The 22,501-nt window shown below is 41.7% G+C and overlaps 1 protein-coding gene across 2 annotated transcripts in view; it reads left to right on the top strand.

Annotated features, from left to right (window-relative positions):
- MAN2A1 (mannosidase alpha class 2A member 1) overlaps positions 1-19,896 on the top strand; it is a 186,160-nt gene extending 166,264 nt beyond the window's left edge. For both annotated transcript variants that reach the window (XM_003788924.3, XM_023512720.1), the window contains 3 exons: positions 5,466-5,657; positions 15,451-15,561; positions 17,122-19,896. In XM_003788924.3, the coding sequence (XP_003788972.1) occupies positions 5,466-5,657; positions 15,451-15,561; positions 17,122-17,274 (456 nt within the window). In that variant the 3' untranslated portion in view covers positions 17,275-19,896. The remainder of the gene's footprint in view (positions 1-5,465; positions 5,658-15,450; positions 15,562-17,121) is intronic.
- Positions 19,897-22,501: the final 2,605 nt, after the last annotated feature.

The raw sequence follows: 22,501 nt of genomic DNA, 5'->3' as shown, positions 1-22,501 counted from the left end.
CTGGACCTGAATGACCTGAGGATGCGCTTATTTAAGGGACAGCATTGTTTTCCATAAAGTAGTGAGCACCCACCTCAGAAGCCCCCCGGACCTGACCCTTTTTCTTTTTACTCCATTTTTCTTCTTTTTACACTGACTGTTCTATTTGTTCCTACTCTTTTCTGCCAGTGACCTCACTTCTACTTTATCGTGAGAACAACCATTAGACAGAGCTCTCTGTTCCTAATCCCAAACATCTGCCCCACCTCCTGGCACATTGGAGACACCAGCCTTCCTTCATCTAGGCCAGTCCTGCCACTTGTCCTTGAAACTTAGCCCTTTTTTTCCATTCTTTCTTCCCTGCCCCTCATAGCTAGCCCTTGCCCCAAAGATCCTTTCTGTTGACTTCTGAACCATCTGTTTTTTTCTGTTAAAAACAAAAACAGAGGTACGATGGCTCATGCCTGTAATCCTAGCACCCTGAGAGGCCGAGGTGGAACAATCACTTGAGTACAGGAGTTTGAGACCAGCCTGAGCAAAGGAACACCCCATCTCTGCTAAAAATAGACAAATTAGCTGGGCGTTGTGGTGGGCACCTATAGTCCCAGCTACTCAGAAGGCTGAGGCAGGAAGATGGCTTGAGCCTAGGAATTTGAGGTTGCATTAAGCTAGGCTGATAACACAGGACCGTAGCCCAGGCAGCAGAATGAGACTGTATCTTAAAATAAAATAAAATACTAGTCGATTGAATAAAATGGCAACAGCTAATTAAAACAAAGGATTCTTCCAGTATTTAGAATCTTTTAGAAAAAAGAATCAGTATCCATTTTAGATGTTAAGATTTATACCAGTTCTTGAGACTCGCAGTTTAAATCAATTACTGGCAAGATAGTTACACGGACTACAACTACGTAGGGAAGACCATCGTCTGAGTGTTGGCAGCTGCTGTCTTTTGCTCCTACTGAACATGTCTCTGCTTTATATGATTTTTTTCTCTATCTTGACACTAATCTACTAAACTTCTTTTAACTGTGGCCATAAAAATTTTCATGTCATGTCACATCTATAAAGTTCCTCCTTAGCAGTGAAATGATGTGTTTCTTTGCATTCAGAATTCCTTGGATAGTAATTGATTTAAATTTCATCTAATGTTTTTATAATCCTATGTTGGTTAAATTTTTCTTTTGCTCAACTATAGATTTTGTGACTTAAATCAATAGCTTCTTATAAGTAAAAAGTGAAATAGAGAAGAGAAAATACATTTTAATTTCTGCTAAAATTGATTAAAAATACATTTGATTAAGAAATCCTAATACAATGTAACCTAAATTCTTCTAGAAAGTTTTTAATTTTAACTCAGACTCTATTGTCTAAAATAATGAAGGTAGAAAGTGAAGTAGGAAGATGATCCCTGAATAGGAAGGAGTTTTCATGGGAAGCCCAGAGCCTAACAGAAGTAAGGCCTCCTGGAAATAATCCTGGGCTGACAATGGAAGGGAGTCCTGTCCGCAGAACGTTTGTTATGCACAGTGTCAGTGAGAACAAGGACTTGGATGGCGAGCACCGTAGGCTGTGCAGATGCCCAGGGAAGGACCGTGGCTGTGCAAGGTTGACCATCATCCAGGCTGATGATCCTCAGGGGTTAATGGAAACAGCAAACAGGAATTGTCTCTTTGGCATTGCTGCAGTTTGAATGTGGCCCCCAAAAGTTCTTGCATTGGGAACTTGGTTGCCACTGTGGCAGTCTTGAGAGGTGGGGCCTTTGGGAGGCAATTGGGTTATGAGAGCAGAGCCCTTATGGTGCAAGTGGATTAGTTACCATGGGAGTGACTTTGTTATAAAAGCTCACTTGCACATTCTCTTGTTTTAATGCTGTGGGATAATGCACCAGATGCCAGTACTGTGTCCCTGGACTTCCCAGCCTCCAGGACTGCAGGCTGAATTACTCTTTTCTCTATAAATTGTCCCACCTGTGATATTGCTATGGTGATAGAAAAAAAGACCAAGACAGTTGTTAGCCACCTTCAGATTTGTTTCTCTGACCCTTTCTTCCTCCCCTTTTCCTGCTGATGGTTAAGCAAAAGAGTCACTGAGCCAGCAGAAGCCCTGGAAGTGTTCAAGGGTCAAAATTTTGTCACTTGACCTCTGGATACCAATTATTTACCCGTCAGGAGAGGAAGTTGAGAGAGATCAGATTAAAACTTGACATGCTTATGGATTTTAGGAAAGTGATGGCATGAGGGAGGTGAGCCACATTTAAGGGCAAATGCTTAATTTAGGTGGCCAGAGTGTCTGTGGTGGGCTTGAGGGCGCATGTCCCACTAGGCGCCACAACTCAGTTCCAGCTCCTTGTTCTGCATGGGAATCCTGCCCAATCTGACCTCAGTTTCCATTGTCTTGGGTAGAAAACCAAGAAAACTATTTGGGGGCACTTTTATGGGTTTGTGTTGGTGTGTGTATGTTTTGTTTTGTTTTTCTAAAGATTGGCTGATTAAAAAAAAAACAAAAAAAAACTTCATAGTCTATAGACAAACCAAAACATGTCCATATACTAATTTGGTCCCCAGAGTACCAGTCTTTAACTCTGGGCTAGAAGATAATTATCTCTAAATGTTATTTTTCAATATATTTTTCTTAATTTTGTCTTCTCCCTTTTTGTCTTTTACCCCACTCTTCCTCTCTGTGGTAGTTTTCTCTGATTTATTCATGTTGCATTTGGTTGTTAAATGAATAGATTACATCAATAAACATTTATGAAGTTCCCACCATGTGTCAGGTCAAATCGAATAAACAAAGGTGACTTCAAAAACAATCTCTCAGTATCTTGCATAATTTAGTAAGTTTTGATTTAGGTGAAGTGGAAGCCTTTGATATTTAAGGATCAGATAACTCAAGTGAAGTTGATTAAAGGCACCAAGGAACCTGGCAAGAAGTTCCAACTCATAGAATGAGGACTGGGAACAAATGAGGAGAATCTCACCTTTGCACAGCTCTCTTGGATCTAATACGCTAGACACTCCCTATAACGTCAGCCTGCAGAAAGAAGGCCAGACTTACACAGTTTGAAGCCTTCCAACTAACAAGAACTGAACAATATTTATAGTTGTATATTAATTAATACAAGGGTAGGGAATTCATTTATAGCTTAAACAAACACGCAAAATTTCCTGTAGAAAACTTTTGAGTTTATTATAAGACTTACAGTTAAAAGGTCCTCTTTCTAGGAAGTTAATTAAAAATTTGATAGTTGAATAGTTAAATATCTTATAGAGCCCCTGTTGCTGCAGATATGGTAAGAAAGTGCATGTGTGGTGGAACCCTGACTGTGCCTTTCCCTTCCCCAGGCTAGCCCGCTCCAGCAGTGTTGTTTTTTCCTGATGCTCCTTGGGGCACTGAACCACAACTCTTCTATAAACTTCTCTTTCTTATCTTACTAAGGACAGTAAACCACAGTTTTTTAATTCTCCAAGTACTTACATTCATGACATTGTTTCCTTTTACTAGACTTTCATCAAAATGCCTTTGAGTCTAAGTCTTTTTTTTTTTTTAATCTAAAAGTAATTAAAAGGTGAGGCTTATCTTTTGGTTCCAAGGAGTGCCCTGTTTGTTGCAGAAGGTTGGGAGGATGTCTGGCAGGGCAGGTCCCAGCACAGGTTCACAGCGTGGGACGTGGCTGACTCCCTCAGATTCACTCGGAAGGCTTTTAAGCTTCACAGTCCCAGAGCCTACACCTCTGGAGATTTTGATTCTGAAGATTTGGGATAGGACCCAAGAATCTATGGTTTTTAAATGTTCCCCAAGTCATTGGGTTGTATGTTTAATTTAGGGAAGGGTCAGGAGGACTGATTGGGTTTGGGGGATTGGTGTTGAGGCACATTAGTGCCTCTAAGGTGTAGATGAGAAGTGTCCTGTCTCTTCCCCAAGTGTCCAGGAATTCCTCCCAGAGGGCAGAGCAAAGCCAGGGCCTTTCTGAATGTTTCTTGATCTAGAGTGGACTTAATGCCTCCTGAATCTGATAAGGCAGGTGTTTTCTGTTGGAATCTTTTATCTTCTGTTACTCAAAAGTGATTTTGTCAGCAATCCTGACCTAGATTATGAAGTCCTTTGATCGTGGAGTACATTTAAAGCACCTTGTTGAAAATGTTCCCTCTTTATTCATGTTATTCTACAGGCTGCTTTAAATTTCAGTATTGTTGGAGAATTATTATTTTATACACTTTATTTAATCTTTCTTAAAAAAAATAGAATGGATACTTTTTTTTTAATAATTCTTTCAGACCTAATATTTTTTGTCAGTATCTTAATATTGCAATATTGCAATGTCCCTCTGCAGCCTTTAAAAAAATTTTTTTTTCTCTCTCCATGGTCTGAATCGTAATGACATCTAATGTTAGCTGCTGGCACGATGCTAGTCACTTTTTGCAAGCACCCTTCTGTGCAATGCTAATCTGACATTCTGAATTTTAAGCTCCATATCTCTACAAATCCTATCTTTTCAACAGATAAGTGTGAAAGCCTATTACTTGAGTCCTGTATTACAGAAAGGATGCAAAATCGGAAGATATCAATGAAATAGGCATTTTAAAAAATAAGATACAAAATTAAATTTGCTTCAAATGTAGCTGGTGATCAAAGGACCTTTCTCCATAAATTATTTTCTCTTCTTCAGTTCCTCCTTGTGTCTGTTTTTACTCCCTCGGCATTACTGGGCAAAGTCCTGCTTAGTTGTAGATTTAATTAATTTTTGGCATCGTCTTGCAAGTGTATATTCCCAACCTTGGTAGATTATTTAATGTTATTATTAAAGTATTATTAATGTGTGTATATCCCCAACTTTTGTTGATTTTTTAATGAAGCGGTCGGTAATGATTTACCATGTTTAAAGAAAATAATCAAATGATCTCGCTATACCATCTAAGTTATTTATATTTAAAAATTGGATTTATTTTGAGAGCTTTGTTTCCTTTAAATCCTATCATTGGGTAACATTAAGCTCCCTTCATTTGTCAACATTTATGGATTATAGCTTTGAATCAATACATGCCTTTGTAGTCCTGTTAGTATATAAATGAAATCATGAGAATAGGATAGATGAAATCTGAGGGAGAAAGGAGATAACATTTAATAATGTAAAAGATACATGAACAAGCTCACTCCCTCTACTTAGAGTTTCATGGTAGGTCAAGAGTTTCCATAAAAAGTTATGCCTTGTCCTAAAATGTTTGTAAGGAGATGTGTTCAGTATTTTTAAAATTAAAGGAAGAGATACTTTAAGCATATGAGTTAAATGGGCCAGTTCGTTGTCTCGGATTGTTTACAACTGAGTCTGATAGTCTCTTGTGTATCTTCTAAGACTGTGTATAAAATACAATAAAATCAAAGTATTCATGTATTTTTTGTTTACACCCTCCTAGATAATTCATTCAGTTACTGTGATGAAAGCTGCAAATGGAGAGCTTTTAATCATTTTTATTTTCTGTTTGTAGGAAGAAGAAAAGCGTCCCGTCAGTTTTCCTTCTCTCCTCAGCCACATCACTTCTTCTTTCATGAACCACCCAGTCTTTCCCATGACGAAGAAGTTCTCACCCACCCTTAAGCTGCTGGGTGAATTCTCTCCGTTACTGTCTTCTTTGCCTTGTGACATTCATCTGGTTAATCTGAGAACGTTACAGTCGAAGGTATATCTCCAGATGTATCAATAAGAAACTACTGTTCATAATTCCACTTGGTTGAAGGGGATGAGTAGAGGGGTAAAGAGAAAAGCTTCATGTTTTACTACACTTCGAGGAGTAACTGAGAGAGCTTCACCTTTAGCCAACGGCTTTATGCCTTTTATTTGACTATCACTATAGTTTAGGGCTGATCCAGATACTCATTTATTGGATTCTAGAAAAAGTTCTCTGTGGTGACCAGGTCAGGCAACATCAACGTAACTAGTAGGTGGGCGAACCAGGCCTTAAGATCAGCTCTACTAACCTTTCCCATTAACTTTCTTGTTAGGCAGTGTTTCTCAGGAGTTAAAGAACTAGAAAGCATAGCCTTTAATTACTTTTGTGTCAGAGGCTTTGTACTTTCGTATCTTCTTGAAAATCACTTCAAATGAAACTTTCCTATTAATTAGGAAACCAACTTTTTAGAAGAAATATTGGAGGAAAGTATGGGAAGATTTTATGAGGGATGAAATTTTATTCAGTTGGACTTTAGTTTACCTCTGTACTCATTTTTAAAATCATAGAAAACGAAAAGTGTACGGATTAGCCATCAGTCTTATGTGTTATAGAACTGTTCTGACATTTTTCTGGAAATAGTAAGTGGGTGTGGAGTCTATGGGGAATATCCCAGTAAAAGGCCTGAATGTGAAAAGAAAGAGATGCTCGTGTTTAAAGACATCGAGAGAGAAGAGGAATATTTTAAGAACAAAGAACTAAAATAAACAAAGTAAAGGAAGAACAAATGCCTACCATTTGCATATTTGGGGGTTTACAAATTTGGTGTCCAAGATGTAGAAAAGAAAAATGCAGATTCATTTCTTTCCCTTATAAGTTCTTAGTTGAGACACTCCTGAAAACAAAAGTCAGATTAACAAGAGAAAAGCCAACAGTAGTTGACGAACCTGCAATACCCATCAAATACTTCAAAAGTATTTCTCTCTCAAGAAAGTAACATAGGGGCCATCCTTAAATAATATTTTAACAAAAAGCCATAAATCCTCTAGAGATAGAGTGGATCTTCAGGGTTCCAAAAGGTGGGAGAACCTGGGAAAGTAAATTGATGGGAAGAGTGAAGTCTGCCGCTGCCCCACTGTCCAGCTTGCTGTCCTGAGCTGGTCAGCAGCCTAGTGAAGGCGCCTGTCTTTAGGCAGGGAAAGGCGGAGGGGAGGGAGACCTTTTGTCTTTGTGAATCGCTGTCCTGCCATTTAGCAAGCAGAGGGAGGGCCAGAGTGTCCCCCTGTGTTATAACCTTCTTCACTTGAACAATCATCAGTATTTTAGAGAGAAATATCTTGGTTTCCTTCAAAGGTAAGAGATGCAAAACAGAACGGCTGTGCTTGTGATAAGGAACACTAGAGGCTTGCGTCTTCATCTCTATGTATTGAAACGGGTTTGGGGGAGGCTAGTGGGGGAGGGTGTCCTTTTCTTTTTATCAAGTGAATGAACTTGCAGGATTTATCCCATACCCACTGTGTGCCTGTTACTGCCGCAGGCATGAGAGTACCATCTTGAACAAAATAGATAAAGCCCCTGCCCTTGTGGAGCTTGGATTCTAATGGGAGGAGAAGAAGAACTCAGGAGGAAAGAGCAAGAGCAGTAGGTGTTAGATGATGGTAAATGTTAGGAGAAGAAGGAAAGGGGGAAGGGGGACACGGAGGAGACCGCACAAGTCTGATTAGGGTGATTGGGGAGTACTCCAGGCAGAGAACTAGTACACAGGCAGGAGATGTGGTCAGAATGCTGCTCCCCCACCTCAGCGCGGGCCGTTCCCTTCATTCACTGCTGCATCCCCCTGCTGAGAACAGTGCCTGCACACAGTAGGATCGCAGAAACTATTTGTCCAATGTGTGAGTTATGTAGACGTTTTCTCTGGGATTCTGTCTGGCCTTGTGTGGGTTTACTTTCTGGCTCATAGGATGAGCACACTAGGGAAAGATAGCCTCCCTGGGGTATCACGAATTAAAAGGGAATGAAAGGATAGAGCAGAGGGCTCCAAAGACTGGCATAGGTGATAGAGGACGTGAGCCACCTGAAAAACTCACGAACTTCGGGGGGCCATCGTCCATCCCTTTGCCTCACTTCTAGACGGCTTCTGCCCCATAAGTTGACATGTGATTATTTCCTCGAAGCAAGAGCTGACTAGAGACAGAAAGTGTAGGGTTTTACCTTCTGTAACCCAAGGCTGGCATTTGTTTTTCATGTCACCTCTTTTTAGTGGTAACTTACTTCCTTATATCCTGCTATTGGCAGTCTTCCTATAATACAAATATAATCTCTTCTCTGATTGAAATTCCCATTGTCTACCAAATTGGCTCAGACCTGGAGCATTCAGGCCTCTGCAGTGTGGCCTCCACTCAGTAGCGCCACCTGGCTCCCTGGTGCTCTTGTGACCTTTGGACAGGTGGGCCACTGTCACACCCTGCAGGCCGAGCGATGGCTGGTCCAGCTGCCCTTTATAAAATGGGGCTGGTATCATGCATGGGTATATCAATCTTTTGCAAAAAAGAGGTAAGATAATGTTGGAAGTCTTTTATAAGGGGAAGCTCTTGGTATGCATGCCGTGGTGATACTGCTGACGCTGACTCAGACCGGGGTAATGTAGAGATTTGACTGGGAAGGAGGAGACTGAAATGTTGGTGCCCATCAGTGCCTGCCGTGCAGCATTACCAGCCGAGCAGCAGGCTCAGGGCTGATTGGCAGGATCGGTGTCAGTTGGTGTCCGTTCCCCGTTAGCCTGTGACTCTCAGTACATATTTATATAAAAGCTCTCTGGTGATCCAGGGGAACCCATTGGTTCATACAACACCACTTCATTACAGAATTCCACTCGATCTCCTAACCTCTGATAATAGAAGGTAATGTTTAAGTGAGCTGATGTGGGTATTGATTCAAAGAAAAATGTTACTTAAAAGGTGTCCACTGTAATTCCTTGGCTATACTAAAAGAAAGACAGAAATGACTCAGTGAATAAATCCAGAAACCAGATGTAAGCACTTTAGCTAATGTTCCTGTTTTTATGTTCTGGCAGCTCCCACTGTGTAACAGTGGGTTGTTCATTGGGAGTTGCGACTCATTTTTCCCTTTGAAAATGTCAACATTGAGACTGGGTTCCAAGCAAGGGCAGAGTCCACAGTGCCCATTTCTGAGTAGGCACTTTCCTAACCACCACAGTATTTTCGTGGGACATGTGTCTGAGGTCCGCCTTGGCATGACAGAGGCACATGTGTCTTCCTGCCTAACCTCCTCCCCAGGCCACTGTCTGAAGTTTCCTTGACTCTGAACCTCAGCTAGTGTCCCTGCCTCCTCGTGGAAGAAGGAGTTATGGGCTCGGGAGCTGTGAGGGGGTGAGGGGTGGGCTGGTGGTGTAGTAGCCCCCTGTGGTGGTTCAGCAGTGATCCCAACTACCAGTGGTCAGATTCACTGTGTCCCATCATGCAAAGAAGATTTTATAAATTTCTCCATCTCTGAAATTCTGATTCTCAAGGCCCAGGGAGTAAAGCCAAGAAATTAGTAATTTTTTAAAACTCTTCTCATGAAATTGATGAATTATCTCCATTTCCTAAATTGGGAAAGTAAGGTTAGAGAATAAATCATGAAAATAAAATGAGCTAGAGGTAGATTGCAGAATCGGACCCATGGCTAGGTCTTCTGATTCGCGGAGTGCTGTGTGTCCCCTCAGAGGATAGCAATTGACTTTTTAAGGTACTGAGTCTGTCCCTGGGTATCTAATTTTTCAGTAATCTATATGAGTAGGTGAGTTTATGGTTTTTGTGTAGACATATCTTGCTTTTCTACATGATGTCAGCTCTTGGAGAATAACTGTATGCCCTATATGGATGAGGAGGGAAACGAACATCCCTGGAGCCCTGCCTCACGGCATCCGTGCTGCTTCCCCTGCTCCCGCCTGCCACTGTCTGGGAACGTGACTGTTAAATTCCTGTCCTCCAGCCCTCTTCTCTTGAACACTCCCCCCCCCCCATGCTGTCAAGGGCTTGACAAATCACAGAGAAGCTTCTATACAAGTTTGAAAACACTGTTCAAGCAGATGGAAAGCCAGGAGATTGGAAAGGGTAACTATTTAGGGAAAGGAGAATCTGGGGATAGAGGATTCTGGGAGAATCTCTCAGGAGCTGCCACTGTGAGTTGGGGTGCTGAAGCCGGGGCTGCAGGGTCAGCCTGGGCTGAAGGTATAAAGAGGAACCTTGGTTAAGCCCTGCAGCTGGGCTGTGTGGAGCCGCTCTGCCTTGATACTTGGAAAAGTGAGATGTATTGATAATTCAGCTTTCTCTTTTTTTTCCAGATACTTCCACTGCTTGTATGTTCAGACATTTTGATTTAATTTACATACGTGCAACACATTTAACTCTTTATTCTCTAGGAGGTTTATTTTGATTTATGTGTAACTGTTTCTTGTAAACAGCCAATCATTTCAACATCAGCACCATTTAAGGAATAAGATTTTCTCTCCTCACTTGTTTATGCCACCCCTTCTTACAAAAGGCAGTTTGAGGTTTTTACTTTATTTTGCCTTTCTTATAAGAATTGATTTGTACTTCATTGATCTCCCAAGCTTCTGGAAAGGTGAAAATTGTAGGGGAAAAAAATGTCCTTTGTTGTGGGTGTCCAAGAAGAACCTTCACCTTGCCTTTCTTTCTGTCATGTTGTTGATCAAAACAAGACAGGTATTATTGGACATTTTAATGAATGTGTTGGGAAATGAATTTCTACCAGTTATTTCCTGTCTCAGGACTTATAATGAAGTGTGCAATTTTCTAACCATTCCAGCTGCCAGAATGCACTTAAGATAAATGCCAGGCATTTCAGAGAATCTGATTGGACTGGCATTTTCCCACCAGGCATTTAAAAGAGGTGTCCAACCTTTTGGCTTCTCCGGTGCACATTGGAAGAAATCGTTGTCTTGGGCCACACATTTGATACACAAATAGTGACAAAAGCTGATGACCAAACACATAGGGCCAGGCATAATTTTAGTGATATCCAACATCACAGATGAGCAAAAAAAATGCTCACAAAATTCTCATGCAGCCCACTGGCCAGGGGTTGGACATGCCTGGTCCTGCATTTTCTTATGTTACACCAAAAATAATCCTATCACCCCTCTCCTAGCTAGTTATCTGCAAACACCAATTCATAGCTAGACAAAGGCAGGAGAAGGGAGTTATTAAAAGCTCAGACTTGGGAGTCAGATTGCCTCTTTTCCACTGTAAGCAGATCACTTAGTTCCAAGTCCTAATTTCCTCGTTAGTACCATGGATGATTATGGCACCCACCTTAAGAGATGTTGTGAGGACTGTAGAGAGTGTGTGTGATGTCCATAGGACGGTGTCTGGCACACAGTGAGCCCTGTGGGTACGTGACCAGTAAAGGTTCCCAACTGTGACGGTTAGGTCATGAGCAGTTGTGATTGTTACTAATAATGAAGTAAAAATGCCGCCTGTTTTTACAAACGAGAAAGGTTAAAATTATTGCCAGAGTGAATCTTGATGTCACTTTGACTTAAAGTCCCGATATACCTTATTAATAACTCATTAAATTTTTAACAAATAGTATACCTGAAACTGTCCATATGCCAGGCACTATGCCAAGTGCTTTATGTGAACCTTGTTTAAAGCTCTCACGCTTAGAAGGTGGACTGTGTCTTTACTCCATCCCACGGAGGAGGAGATTAACTGACCCTGACAGCTGGTAACTTCCTAGGAGCGCAGCTTGGGCGTGGAGGCGCAGTAAGCACATCTGACTCCGCAGTGCTTCTTAGAGCCTTGTATTGCCCCTTGCGTGGGCACAGGAAAGATGGGGTGGTGCCGACAGGGTTGGGGGGTACGCTATTTTTTTCCTATTTACTGAGTAATAATGCAACATCCATGGAAAGCTACACTAACCACAGGAGGGGAAAGATCATTGCAGAGTCACTACCAATAATTGATCTTTGCGCATAAGAGAGGGACTGTGGTAGGGATTCACCTGTACATTTACATATATTAATGGAAACTTGTAACCTCGCAACTCTCTCCAAGGTTGTTGTGAGAGAAAACCAGTTAATGAGTGAAAAGCATCCTGCACAGGATGGGGCACACAGCAAGCACTCAGTACGTGCTTAGCAACTACGGCTGTCACTGTGGTTGGGCTGCGGTTCACTGAGGAGTCTTCTCAAGTATAACCTAGTTTACTGAAGTTACAGAGATAACGAAAGTTATTTACTCGAAGTCACATAAATGGTTTGCTGTGCAACCAAACTTCCCTCCGCCCCCGCTTTCTCTATGCCAGCTTCATTTTCATGGTTTGTCCTGCAAACCAAAATCATCCTCCCCAGCTCCACTGAGATGCTGGAAAAGCCTCACAGGCCCAGCTGCGTCCGCGAGCTGGATGCTGGTTTTAACTCCTGGCCTCAGTTTTGCAGTGGGTCTTCCCCGTGTGGCTTTTGAACACCCCTGTCTTACTTCAGTGATCCAGACTCAAATGGGATCTCACTCATTTGGCAGAGACAGTTACCTCACACAGAGCTGGGGCCAGTTTCACACATTATAAATCTTCTCCCCTACGCCCTCCTCCTTTTCCCATGGGGTCCAGATATTACCACAGCATTAACGAAAGCCATCACTCTCCTGGAGCCTGCAGTGTGACAGCCGGAAGGTGTCTGTTTGCCTGCATGCATATTCAAGCTGAATCCACAGTTTGTCTACTCAGAAAAACAGTTTTCTTGGAAATAAAATGTCTAGACAGACTTTGAAACTGAAAAACTTCTTTGCCTCAGGTATTCTTGCTGGAAAACTGATACTTTCATGAATATTGGATTTTTTAAAACTTGGACAAGACGATTGCTATTTCATTTGGTCCTTACAAAAGTAATGTAGTTTGAGTTCAGGGAGAAAGTATAACTTTTTTTATCAGTGAAAGGTACTTTGTGATTTTTTTTTCTCCTCTCTACTTTTGTATTGTTGGTATAAATGTCTCGTAGAATTCAAAGGTAGAATTCTCAAGCTGTTTTCCTTCCCAGAATTTTGGTCGTCTTCAGTTGCTAAAAGCTTCACGAATTCATTATTCCAAGAGCAAATGTGTTGGGAGAACGTTAGCAATGCCGGCTATCAAGTGCTTTTTAAGGATGGACCAATGAGTTCAAATGGCCAAAAATTATAGGTTAATATTGACATACGCTTTTAAAAAATATCTAATTAAGAAGCCATCTAATCTGTGAGTCTTGTTAGGGATTGTGTTATGATTTTGACATACAACTATAGACATATAATTTGGGGATTCCCTAATTGTTTAACTACAAAGTTTTAATGTCAGTTAAGGATACTTATAAATAAGAAATTAAATGAGAAGATTGTTTAACATGTACTGTTATGAAAATAATCTCCAATATTTATTTGACGGATTACATTGGTAGAAATAATAAAGCTGACATACTGAGGGCTTCCTGTGTGCCAGACAGTGTGCCACATCCTTGTCCTGCTACTTCATTGCATCAGCATTTTATAGTAAAGGAAAATTTGATTTTGCTGAAATTTGGAGCTAGAAAGTTGCAGAGCAGGAATCCAGAGCTTGAGCTGAGTCCTCGCCCAGGCTCTGAGCACCCGCCTCTGTATGCCCTGCACAGCTGTGGGAGGCGAGCTCACCCTGCCCCGCGTGGCCGTGGGAGGCGAGCTCACCCCGCCCCGCGCGGCCGTGGGAGGCGAGCTCACCCCGCCCCGCGCGGCCGTGGGAGGCGAGCTCATATAGTATTTTCAACAGACTTGTCCACACGATGATTCCATGGAGGAAGCAGACAAGCTCCATGTTACAGACATGGAAACTTAGGAAGAATAAATGACTATCCCAAGGTTTCACAATTAGCATATGATAAGAATTCTCTTTGCTGGGCTTTCAGAGCTCTTACGTATATATAATACGTGAAGGATTTTTTTATGTGCTATGCTTCATGCTATATGGGGGTGTGTGAAATGTATTAAAATTTCATTTTACATTTTTATATGACTTAAACCTCCTATGTGTATCTTACGGTCCTATAACTTCCTTAAATGACTTTTTTCTTTGCCTTCAAACAAAATCTTAGCAGTACCACTGCAGAATACCAGTGTGAAACATCATAACATAGGTTACTCCAGCCAAGACTCTGAAGTGAGGACAGCTTTAAACTGTTCAGGCACATTAAAATCAAATTAGTGGTGGAAATGCTGGCAGCTATTCAGAAGAGGTGTCTTCATAGCACGTTAACAGTTCTCATCCCCTAGCGAGAATGATCAGGAGCATGGCAGGTTCATCTCTGTGGCCTGGGAAGGGAGGACGGGGCCATTTTTATCACCACGTCAGTGCTGAGCAGCACGTTATATAAATTTCATAATTTTTCTAAGGATCTTTAATTCATCTTGCTTATTATTATAAATGCCTTCCCACTTTAGGAAACATAAAATGTATTAAGGTAATTGTAATTTAAAATACTCAAACACGGCTCGGCGCCTGTGGCTCAAGCGGCTAAGGCGCCAGCCACATACACCTGAGGTGGCGGGTTCGAATCCCCAGCCCGGACCCGCCAAACAACAATGACGGCTGCAACCAAAAAATAGCCGGGTGTTGTGGCGGGCGCCTGTGGTCCCAGCTACTTGGGAGGCTGAGGCAGGAGACTCGCTTGAGCCCATGAGTTGGAGGTTGCTGTGAGTGTGATGCCATGGCACTCTACCCAGGGGGATAGCTTGAGGCTCCGTCTCAAAAAAAAAAAAAAATACTCAAACACTTGAACGGTTCAACATTTTTGACATTGTTATTTAAATGGATGTGAGAAATTTTATCACAAGAAAACATATACTTATTCCCCCAGCTGACTTAATTATGTTTAGTATTTTTCTTTTTGCCTGCCCATAAACAATGGTGCCTGTAGTGTGCCTTTAGTTTTTATTTATTTTTGTTTTTTGAGACAGAGTCTCTATGTCTCCCTTGGTAGAGTGCCATGGCGTCACAGCTCACAGCAACCTTCAACTCTTGGGCTTAAGCAATTCTCTTGCTTCAGTCTCCCAAGAAGCTAGGACGACAGGCGCCTGTCACAACACCTGGCTATTTATTTATTTATTTATTTAGGTTGCAGTTGTCATTGTTTCAGCAGGCCTCTGCTGGGCTCGAACCCACCAGCCTTAGTGTAGGTGGTTGGTACCCTATTCACTGGGTGAGCTATAGGCGCCAGCCAGTAATGTGCATTCCAGTGATACATTGAGCTAATACACGTGGCTTCAGTGAAAAGTATAACTTATTTGGTTTAAATTCTTTTGATAAAAAATGCTCACACAGTATATTAAAGATTGAGAATGTTTATGCAATTAGCAAAAAGTTAGTATTCAACAAGGAAGCATGTTTTAGTTTTGAGGTAGATGGAATATCATTCAGTGACCAGATCAGGACTAAAATTCAGGTGTACTTTATCTAACTGATGTGTATATTAAAAAAAAAATAAAATCCTTTTTGGAAGAAACTTGGATGACACAGTACATAACAGACAGAGGAAACCTAATTCCTCAGAGACTGCGGGAAACTGAGGCAGGAAGTTGCCTAACAAGTAACCTTGTGGTATCACCTCCCCTGGCTCAGTGCAGGTGGGTGGGGTGTACAGCAGAGAGCATGGACCAGACGGGAAATGAATTTGCCTGGCTTCATTGCTGAATAAATGTGCTTTTGGATGTTGCCATCAGGACAGTGGTGTGTGAAATACTGTACATATTTGTTTTAACATCGGCATTCTGCTCATTTACAGGTGGGCGGTGGATATTCCAATGAGGCAGCTTTGATCCTCCATAGGAAAGGGTTTGACTGCAGATTCTCTAGCAAAGATACGGGACTACTTTGTCCTACTACTCAGGGAAAGGTAAGAGTAAAGGTTATTTTGCATATTTAGTTAGTGTACTTTGAAACCCTCGCTTTTCATAAACCCTGGTGTCGGTGCCTCTATGAAACCTTTGTCAGCGCCTGCTATGGAACCCCGTCACAGCACAAAAGAAATAGCTGGGACACAGATTAGAAGTACGATGCTTGCAAGAGGTGGACTTCCCATAGGTGCAGGGAAGCCCCGAGTAACCTCTGCCATGGCCTTTTATTGAAGCATTAAACAACAGGTGTGGGGGGCCCACGTACTAGGATCACGTGCTTAATAGTCACTACGTGCTCTTTCCCCTGGGCTCGACTCCCACAGTTGTTCAAGGTCCAACACCTGCTTGCTAAGGAGGGCCCTATCTTAGCTCATTAAAGCAGTTGCTTGAGGGCTTGTCTCTGGGTTGCAGAACATCTGCATGCCAGCAGGAGATTGTCCCGCTCCCAGAGCCTCCCTCAAGAACCAGTGGCCACTCCTATAAGTCTGGTGCTCAGTCTCCTACAGCCTGTCAGTAAGATCCTATTTTATTGCCTCTTTACTGATTCATTCCTGCCAGTCTGCAAGTCAGCATGAACCTCCCATTTTAAGAAAGCATTTTCTCAACCTCGGTGTCCTTTCCTGGTCAGCATCAAAACGTGTAGCCAGAGCCTGTGCCCACTGAAAGGCCATGCTTGTCATTGCCGAGCTACAGGGCCTCTTCTCTGCATTCACTCCCCCATTCCTTCTCCCCAGACTGCACATGTTCACGTAGCATCTTAGCTCAGCAATGGTAAACCCAGATCCAGCAGGGGCAAGGCGAGTTTTCAGTGACTGAAGCTTATGGGGGTGGCACCAAGGACACGAAGAGATGGGTCAGTGGGATAATCGAATGTAGCCCAAATGTGGCTGAACCTAGCTCCAAGCAGTTGTTTTCCTTTGGGAAATAAATGTAAGTCCAGTCTTCTGAGTAATCCAGATTTGCTTATGAGTCAACAATGGGCAGGCCAAACAGACTCTCAGTCTGAACACTTCTTGCTGGCTGCCTGTTTTTGATCTCTTCTGAGGCATTAGTCTTAAGGTGGTGTGATTATAAGGACATATTAGACAACATGGCAGGGATGAAGGAGTTATTTTCCAAGTGACGTTTCCACCCTGTAGAGGCGACATGATGAGCCTTCCTTGTAATGAGCCCATGTCCTGTACTCAGCTCTGTCAGAACACAAAGAGACGGTTGCAAACCATCATTGTCATGGATTGCTATGACGGAGAGAGCGTGAGGATGTTTTCAGAGCTGACCTGTAGATGTCATATCTTTTACTGAGAAAGTGGCCCCTGTGCATGATAAAATCCCCAAACAACACAGAAAGGAGCAGCACAGGTTGCCCAGGACTGTCAGAGCTTCCTGTTTCCCCCCGAGGATCGTCTGTGTGTTCAAGCATGTACTTGGCGTATTTGATTCCTTCCTTATTTTTCCATAATAGGAAACTTCAGCATACTGTTGTATTCTTTCAGATGTGTTACTAATCTTTCTTCAAAGTCGATCTAAATAGGCATTTTTTTTTATCATTATATTTTTAGATGTTGGTACAGAAACTTTTTAACAAGTTTACCATTGAAAGTCTCACACTTTCATCATTATCCTTGATGCATTCATCTCCAGACGCCCAGAATATAAGTGAGATCAACTTGAGTCCAATGGAAATCAGTACATTCCGCGTCCGATTGAGGTGAAACTGACTGTCACACTGGGATTGGGATCATTGGCTTTTATACGTTTCTTGGTTTGACGTGCAATAAAGAAGCACATTATTTTAGCTTCTGGCTACTGTGAGAACATAAATTCTGTGATTTTTTTCTTTTTTTTAAACCAGTACAGTAAAGAGGAAGAAGAACCAAGCCATGCTACCAACCAGGTTTTCTTTTCTTTTCTTTTATTCTTTCTTTTTTTTTTTTTTTAATGTTCCTCCCATGAACCACAATCATCAAGGATTGGTGCAACAAATGAAGAAATATTTAAAGACAGCCTCTCAACAGATTGTATCTCAGGTTAAATGCTAACTAATTATCTGTGTTGGAGGTTGTAAGATATTTGTGTGGCTAATCCTTTGTCAGTTTGACAGAAATACCCATTTGACCGAAATGAAATTAAATACTGGTGGGTAATAATAGCTAATGGCCAAAATAGTTGCCCTCATTCCTACAAGTTAGACAAATACTGTGTTGAAATAAGTGGAAACGTGCAATCCATCAACCCTTATGCATAGTAAACGTAGTTGGTTTTCACATCTTTTTCTGTGAACCTCTTCATCTCTTCCTCCACTTCTCAGCCTTCGTAAGTATTTCCAGAAATACCTGATTTTGAATCATTCAACAGTAGATAAAGATGCATATTTTCATTACTTGACAATGTGGGATAGGTGCAATTTATTCCATTGTCACTAAAATAGAAGTAATTCCATAGGTACCATAAACCTATTTTAGGCATCACAAGGTATCTTTTTACACAGCTCATTTGAATACAGGTGTTCTGAGATGGGGTTTTCTATTTAAAAATTACCATATCAAAATAAATGTGCCTTATTTTTTTATAAGTCTTGTTAAATCTTTTGGTGTCCATCTTACTGTCTGGGGGAAGGGGGGCGTTTGGGAACGGGGCCAGGGTGGGTATTTTCTATGATACGTAAATGGTATAATTTTTGCCTGACAATGCTGGCCACATTCTGATCTGTTTCATTAAATTTGTGGTAATGTTACTCTAAACATTTTGACTATTTGAATGTACTGAGATGTCAGAAAACAAAACAAGGAAGAAAAATATTGTTAATCAAAATATGCTGCTGCCAAGGAAACTGCAACTTGAAGCAAAGACTGTGTAACAAGCAAAATCCAGATACTGTCTCCATTTCACAGTACTTACCTGTGTTAGAGAGAAAAGGCTTTAAAAGGTGAACCTATTTTGAAACCCACTTCTATGTAGCTCATCATGATTCATCATATTAAAGAATGTTTGTTAATTCCAAGCTTTTGTGTGTGCTGACCTCAGAGTGAAGTTCTAAGCTCATGTGCTATTCGTAACGCTTTCTATAAAGCTTATTGGGAATCACTGTTTCCTCAACATTATAATAACAGCAGCATTTAGACTGTCCAGTTTCAGTAGGGAAAGGAGTCTGAGCAGGTACAGTTTAGAAAACTCTCTTTGTGTTAATGGGTTTAGTATTATATGACTTTAAATTTCCATTTTACCGCTTGTCATTCAACATCTTTATAGAGAAATTAAAATCCAATTTCTACTTCATAGATTATCGTCTGGATTTTCACTCAAGATGCAGCTCCTAAAATTACTATGTGTAAATCCATCAACTCCTTTGCCTTTACTAATAAGGAAATAATACCATTGTTGGGAGAGATATTACAAGGGGGTGAATTCATGCAATAAACATGTACTGTAAGCGTCCTTCCTCATTTTTTGGAAATAACTAGAAAAGGAGAAAATACTTCCTTTTTGTGGACATCTCCAGATGTTAGTGTTGCCAGAAGCAAATCCCAGGAGTAAGGTCAGTATTTTCATTGCATCTTAAGTGTAAAGCCTTCCTCGGGGAGTTCACTGTGTTCTGTGGTTAAGTGGGTGTGCTTACTCATTCTGGACATTCTGATCAGATGAAATAAAAAAATCTTGATGCAATAACAGTGGTTTTTCCACTTCTGGTTGTTTGAGGTATATCTGTCCCGTGTCAGTCGGGGTTTGAGTCAGTGTATGTTGCCACCAGACCTTCACAGGTAAAGTGGAATTTCTCTTTAACCAGCAAGTTTCTGCTCTTTAAAGTTATTTTTATAATAACCATCAGGGAAATGAAGAGAAGATGCTTTAGGTTGTGGTCAAGAACTGAAAAATAATTTAGTGTCTCTGGCATCCACTAAAGCTGTACACTTCAGCTGAGATCTTGGCAGCATCTTCATTTGGTTAGGCTTTGTGATGTTTATCATCCCAGAGGCCAGGTGACCCAGCAGTGCAGGGACGCGTGTCTCTCTCTCCCCCCTTCTCCCTCGTCGTCATTTGGGGTTATAACTGAAGTGTTGGAGAACTTCACATTCTTGTTTTCTACAAATACTGATTAAAATAAAATGCTGTAACATGTGTTACAAAACGTTGTAATGGTTTCCCCATTTCTTTGTTGTATTTGTGCCGAAATGTTTTCACATTCCTTTATCTGAAATAAAACATGTTTTCATTTTGATCATTTTGCTCACCTGGGAATCAACAGGTTTTGATATTTTCTCTTGGAAGATTTTATATCTTTTTGGGATTATGTAATATAAGATCGCTAATAAAAGATAATGTTATCATGTGCATGATGTTCCAGAGTGGTTCTCAATTCAATTTTGTGAACAGATACTTGAAAACACTTATTAAAACAACAGGGGTGGGGTAGAGTAATGAGGGCCTGTGGTTTGTTGCTTCATGAATGAATCGCTTCTTCAGCCCAGTTCTAGTTAGAAAAGGGAGTTTTATGGAGCAGGTGGCACATGAGTGGTGGTGAGTTTCACATCTGGGATTGGAGGCACCTTTCTGGGCAGGGTCTAGGAAACGTCCCAGCACTGTCCCCATGGGACCTCCTGAGCCAATTAGCAGATAGGCAGATCCCATGTGGGAGCAGGACGCAATTGTAAAGGGGAGCAAGCCAAGACATGAAGCTCAGAAGCTCCATGTGAGCTGATCCAGAAGGCAAGGTGGGTTGGGAGGGAGAGCTGGCGGCTCCCCCAGCTCACAGGCCCGCACCAGCACTCACCTCCAGTGGCGTTTAAGGAATCCTTCAAAGCTGGGAGGCCTGTGCGGGTGAACGTGGGGTAGGGAGACGGACATAACTGGGAAATGTGGACTTGCTTGTGGAGACCTACACAGTCAAGAGATTTAATCAGTTTATAGTATGTATACACTGATGGGTCAACATCTAGAGAAATTTAAAAAATAGATTTCATTGGCAGAAAAAGAAAAGTCTTCGCTGCCATAAAGTTTGAATATCAACATGTTAAATCATTTGAGTGTTAAACTTGGCAAAGGAAAACTGACTTCAGTTGCTCATGTGTTCACAAGGCCGCCTACAGTCCTGCAGTCTCAAACCACCTGAAGGTGATGAAGATTTCAAACGGTAGGAGGGTTGGATCAAAGGGAAGTGGGGAGAGAATTAGCAAAGAACATATTGGCTACCATATATCAAAGCAGAGCATAAATGAGTTAGGAGAGGCTGTAAAGAACAAGACTCCTTCAGTACAATCTGGCTTCAGCCAAAATAGGAAATCATCCCCATTAACTAACACTCAAATGTATATGGAGAGGACTCCAAATACAGCCACAGGTGTGAGGGATGAGGCGGTGGGAGATGCTGCCCAGGCTCCGTGTTCCTCCGGGTTGTCCTCCTCCTCAGGCAAGGCCCCCACTGGACAGCAAGGTGATGCCAGCACAATCAGACTCAGGCAGGCAGCTTACAGATGCCAGTGAAAGAGCACCTGTATCTTAACTTTTTCACTAATGGTCCTGAAATGGATGTCACTGGCCGTCACCAGGCTGGTGTCCTACTGATTGTGGGTAGGAGTGTAGAAGTAGGTTCAACTGAATCACATGGAGAAGTGGGTGAGAAGTAATACCGCTTTCCCAGTTATAAGGAAATGCACTTGTACAACCAGAGACCTGGGAGTTGGAGTAGAAATACATCGCAGAGAAAATGTGTGCTGCAGATGTAAGGTGGCGGAGAGCACACCCACTTTGAGTTCCAGGAAAGGTGCCATGGAAGAGGCAGACTAGAGATAATTCTTAGGAGATGAATTCGATGTTAGCATGTAGAGACGACATGTGTCCTCCCTAAGGACCAGAATGGGAAAGGCATGGGCTAACAGCAAAGCCTGCAGGACAGTCAGCACTGTCCCATTCAACTTTTCTTTTCCTTACATAGACACTGTTCAATGTGGTAGCCACTAATCTCATGTGGCTCTTGAACAGTGGAATTCTGGTTAGTGAAACTAAGAAACTGAATGTCTTAAGTTTAGACAGTAAGATATGGCCACTGCCTCAGAGCACTCTTCTACAGCACACAGCATATTAGTAAAAAGTACAACTAAAAAGTTAAGTTTAGGTTATATTTTGCTAGAATCCTGCTGCTCAAAAGTGGTCCTCAGATCCAAAGCTTTGGCATTACCTGGAATGCAGAAAAAGTGAGGTGGGGGTGAGGACAAAAGCCCTGAATTCAGCATTATACAGTTTATCCATGTAATAAAAAATCTATTGAAATTAAAAGAATTAAATTAAAATCTATTGAATTTGGAGGGGCAATCATCCCTCCAAAAAGTGCAGATTCACATTATCTGGACCCACTAAATCAGAATCTGCCATTTTAACAAGATCCCCAAAGAAATTGTGTCCTCACTAAACCACTGGCCTGGCCTATTTTTCAAGAAGTAGGATCCTTCTGTCAAACTTTTCTAAATACCTCAACAGTTAAGTCTTACACCATACAGTCTCTACTGCCAGAAAGCAACCATAAAATCTGTCTTCTGTGCCACAGCTGCCCAATTCCAGCTGCCTACTTCTAGACCCACCCCTTTAAGTTTCTTTTGTCACACAAAAGCCAATGTGAGCATCTAAAAAGTGAAAGTGGAAAATCATCTTCCCCGTTAAAAATCGTCTGTTACACTTGGACTACTATAGAAAGGTTTGCCAGGACCGTTAAGTCCTATCTGGTCTTCCTCCCTACCTTTACCTATCTGAACTTTATTATGGGTGTTTATGAAATCCTGCCCTGACCCCAGGCAGCATTGGCCTTCTACCACTCTCCTTCTTACTGTTGGCCAGGATTTTCTGGGTCTCTAAACTTGCCAAGACTTTGGAAGCCTCTGCTCAGATGGCTCCCCGGCAGGCTCCCTCCTGTTCTGGTTTTGGCTCAAGTGCCATCTTCTGGAGACTTCC

The sequence above is a fragment of the Otolemur garnettii genome, unplaced genomic scaffold (assembly GCF_000181295.1).
Source record: "Otolemur garnettii isolate 467f Iridium unplaced genomic scaffold, OtoGar3 scaffold00030, whole genome shotgun sequence".
In the NCBI taxonomy this organism is placed as follows: Eukaryota; Metazoa; Chordata; class Mammalia; order Primates; family Galagidae; genus Otolemur; species Otolemur garnettii.
The sequence above is the reverse complement of the archived record's forward strand: the minus strand, read 5'-3'. Positions and strand labels throughout refer to the sequence as shown.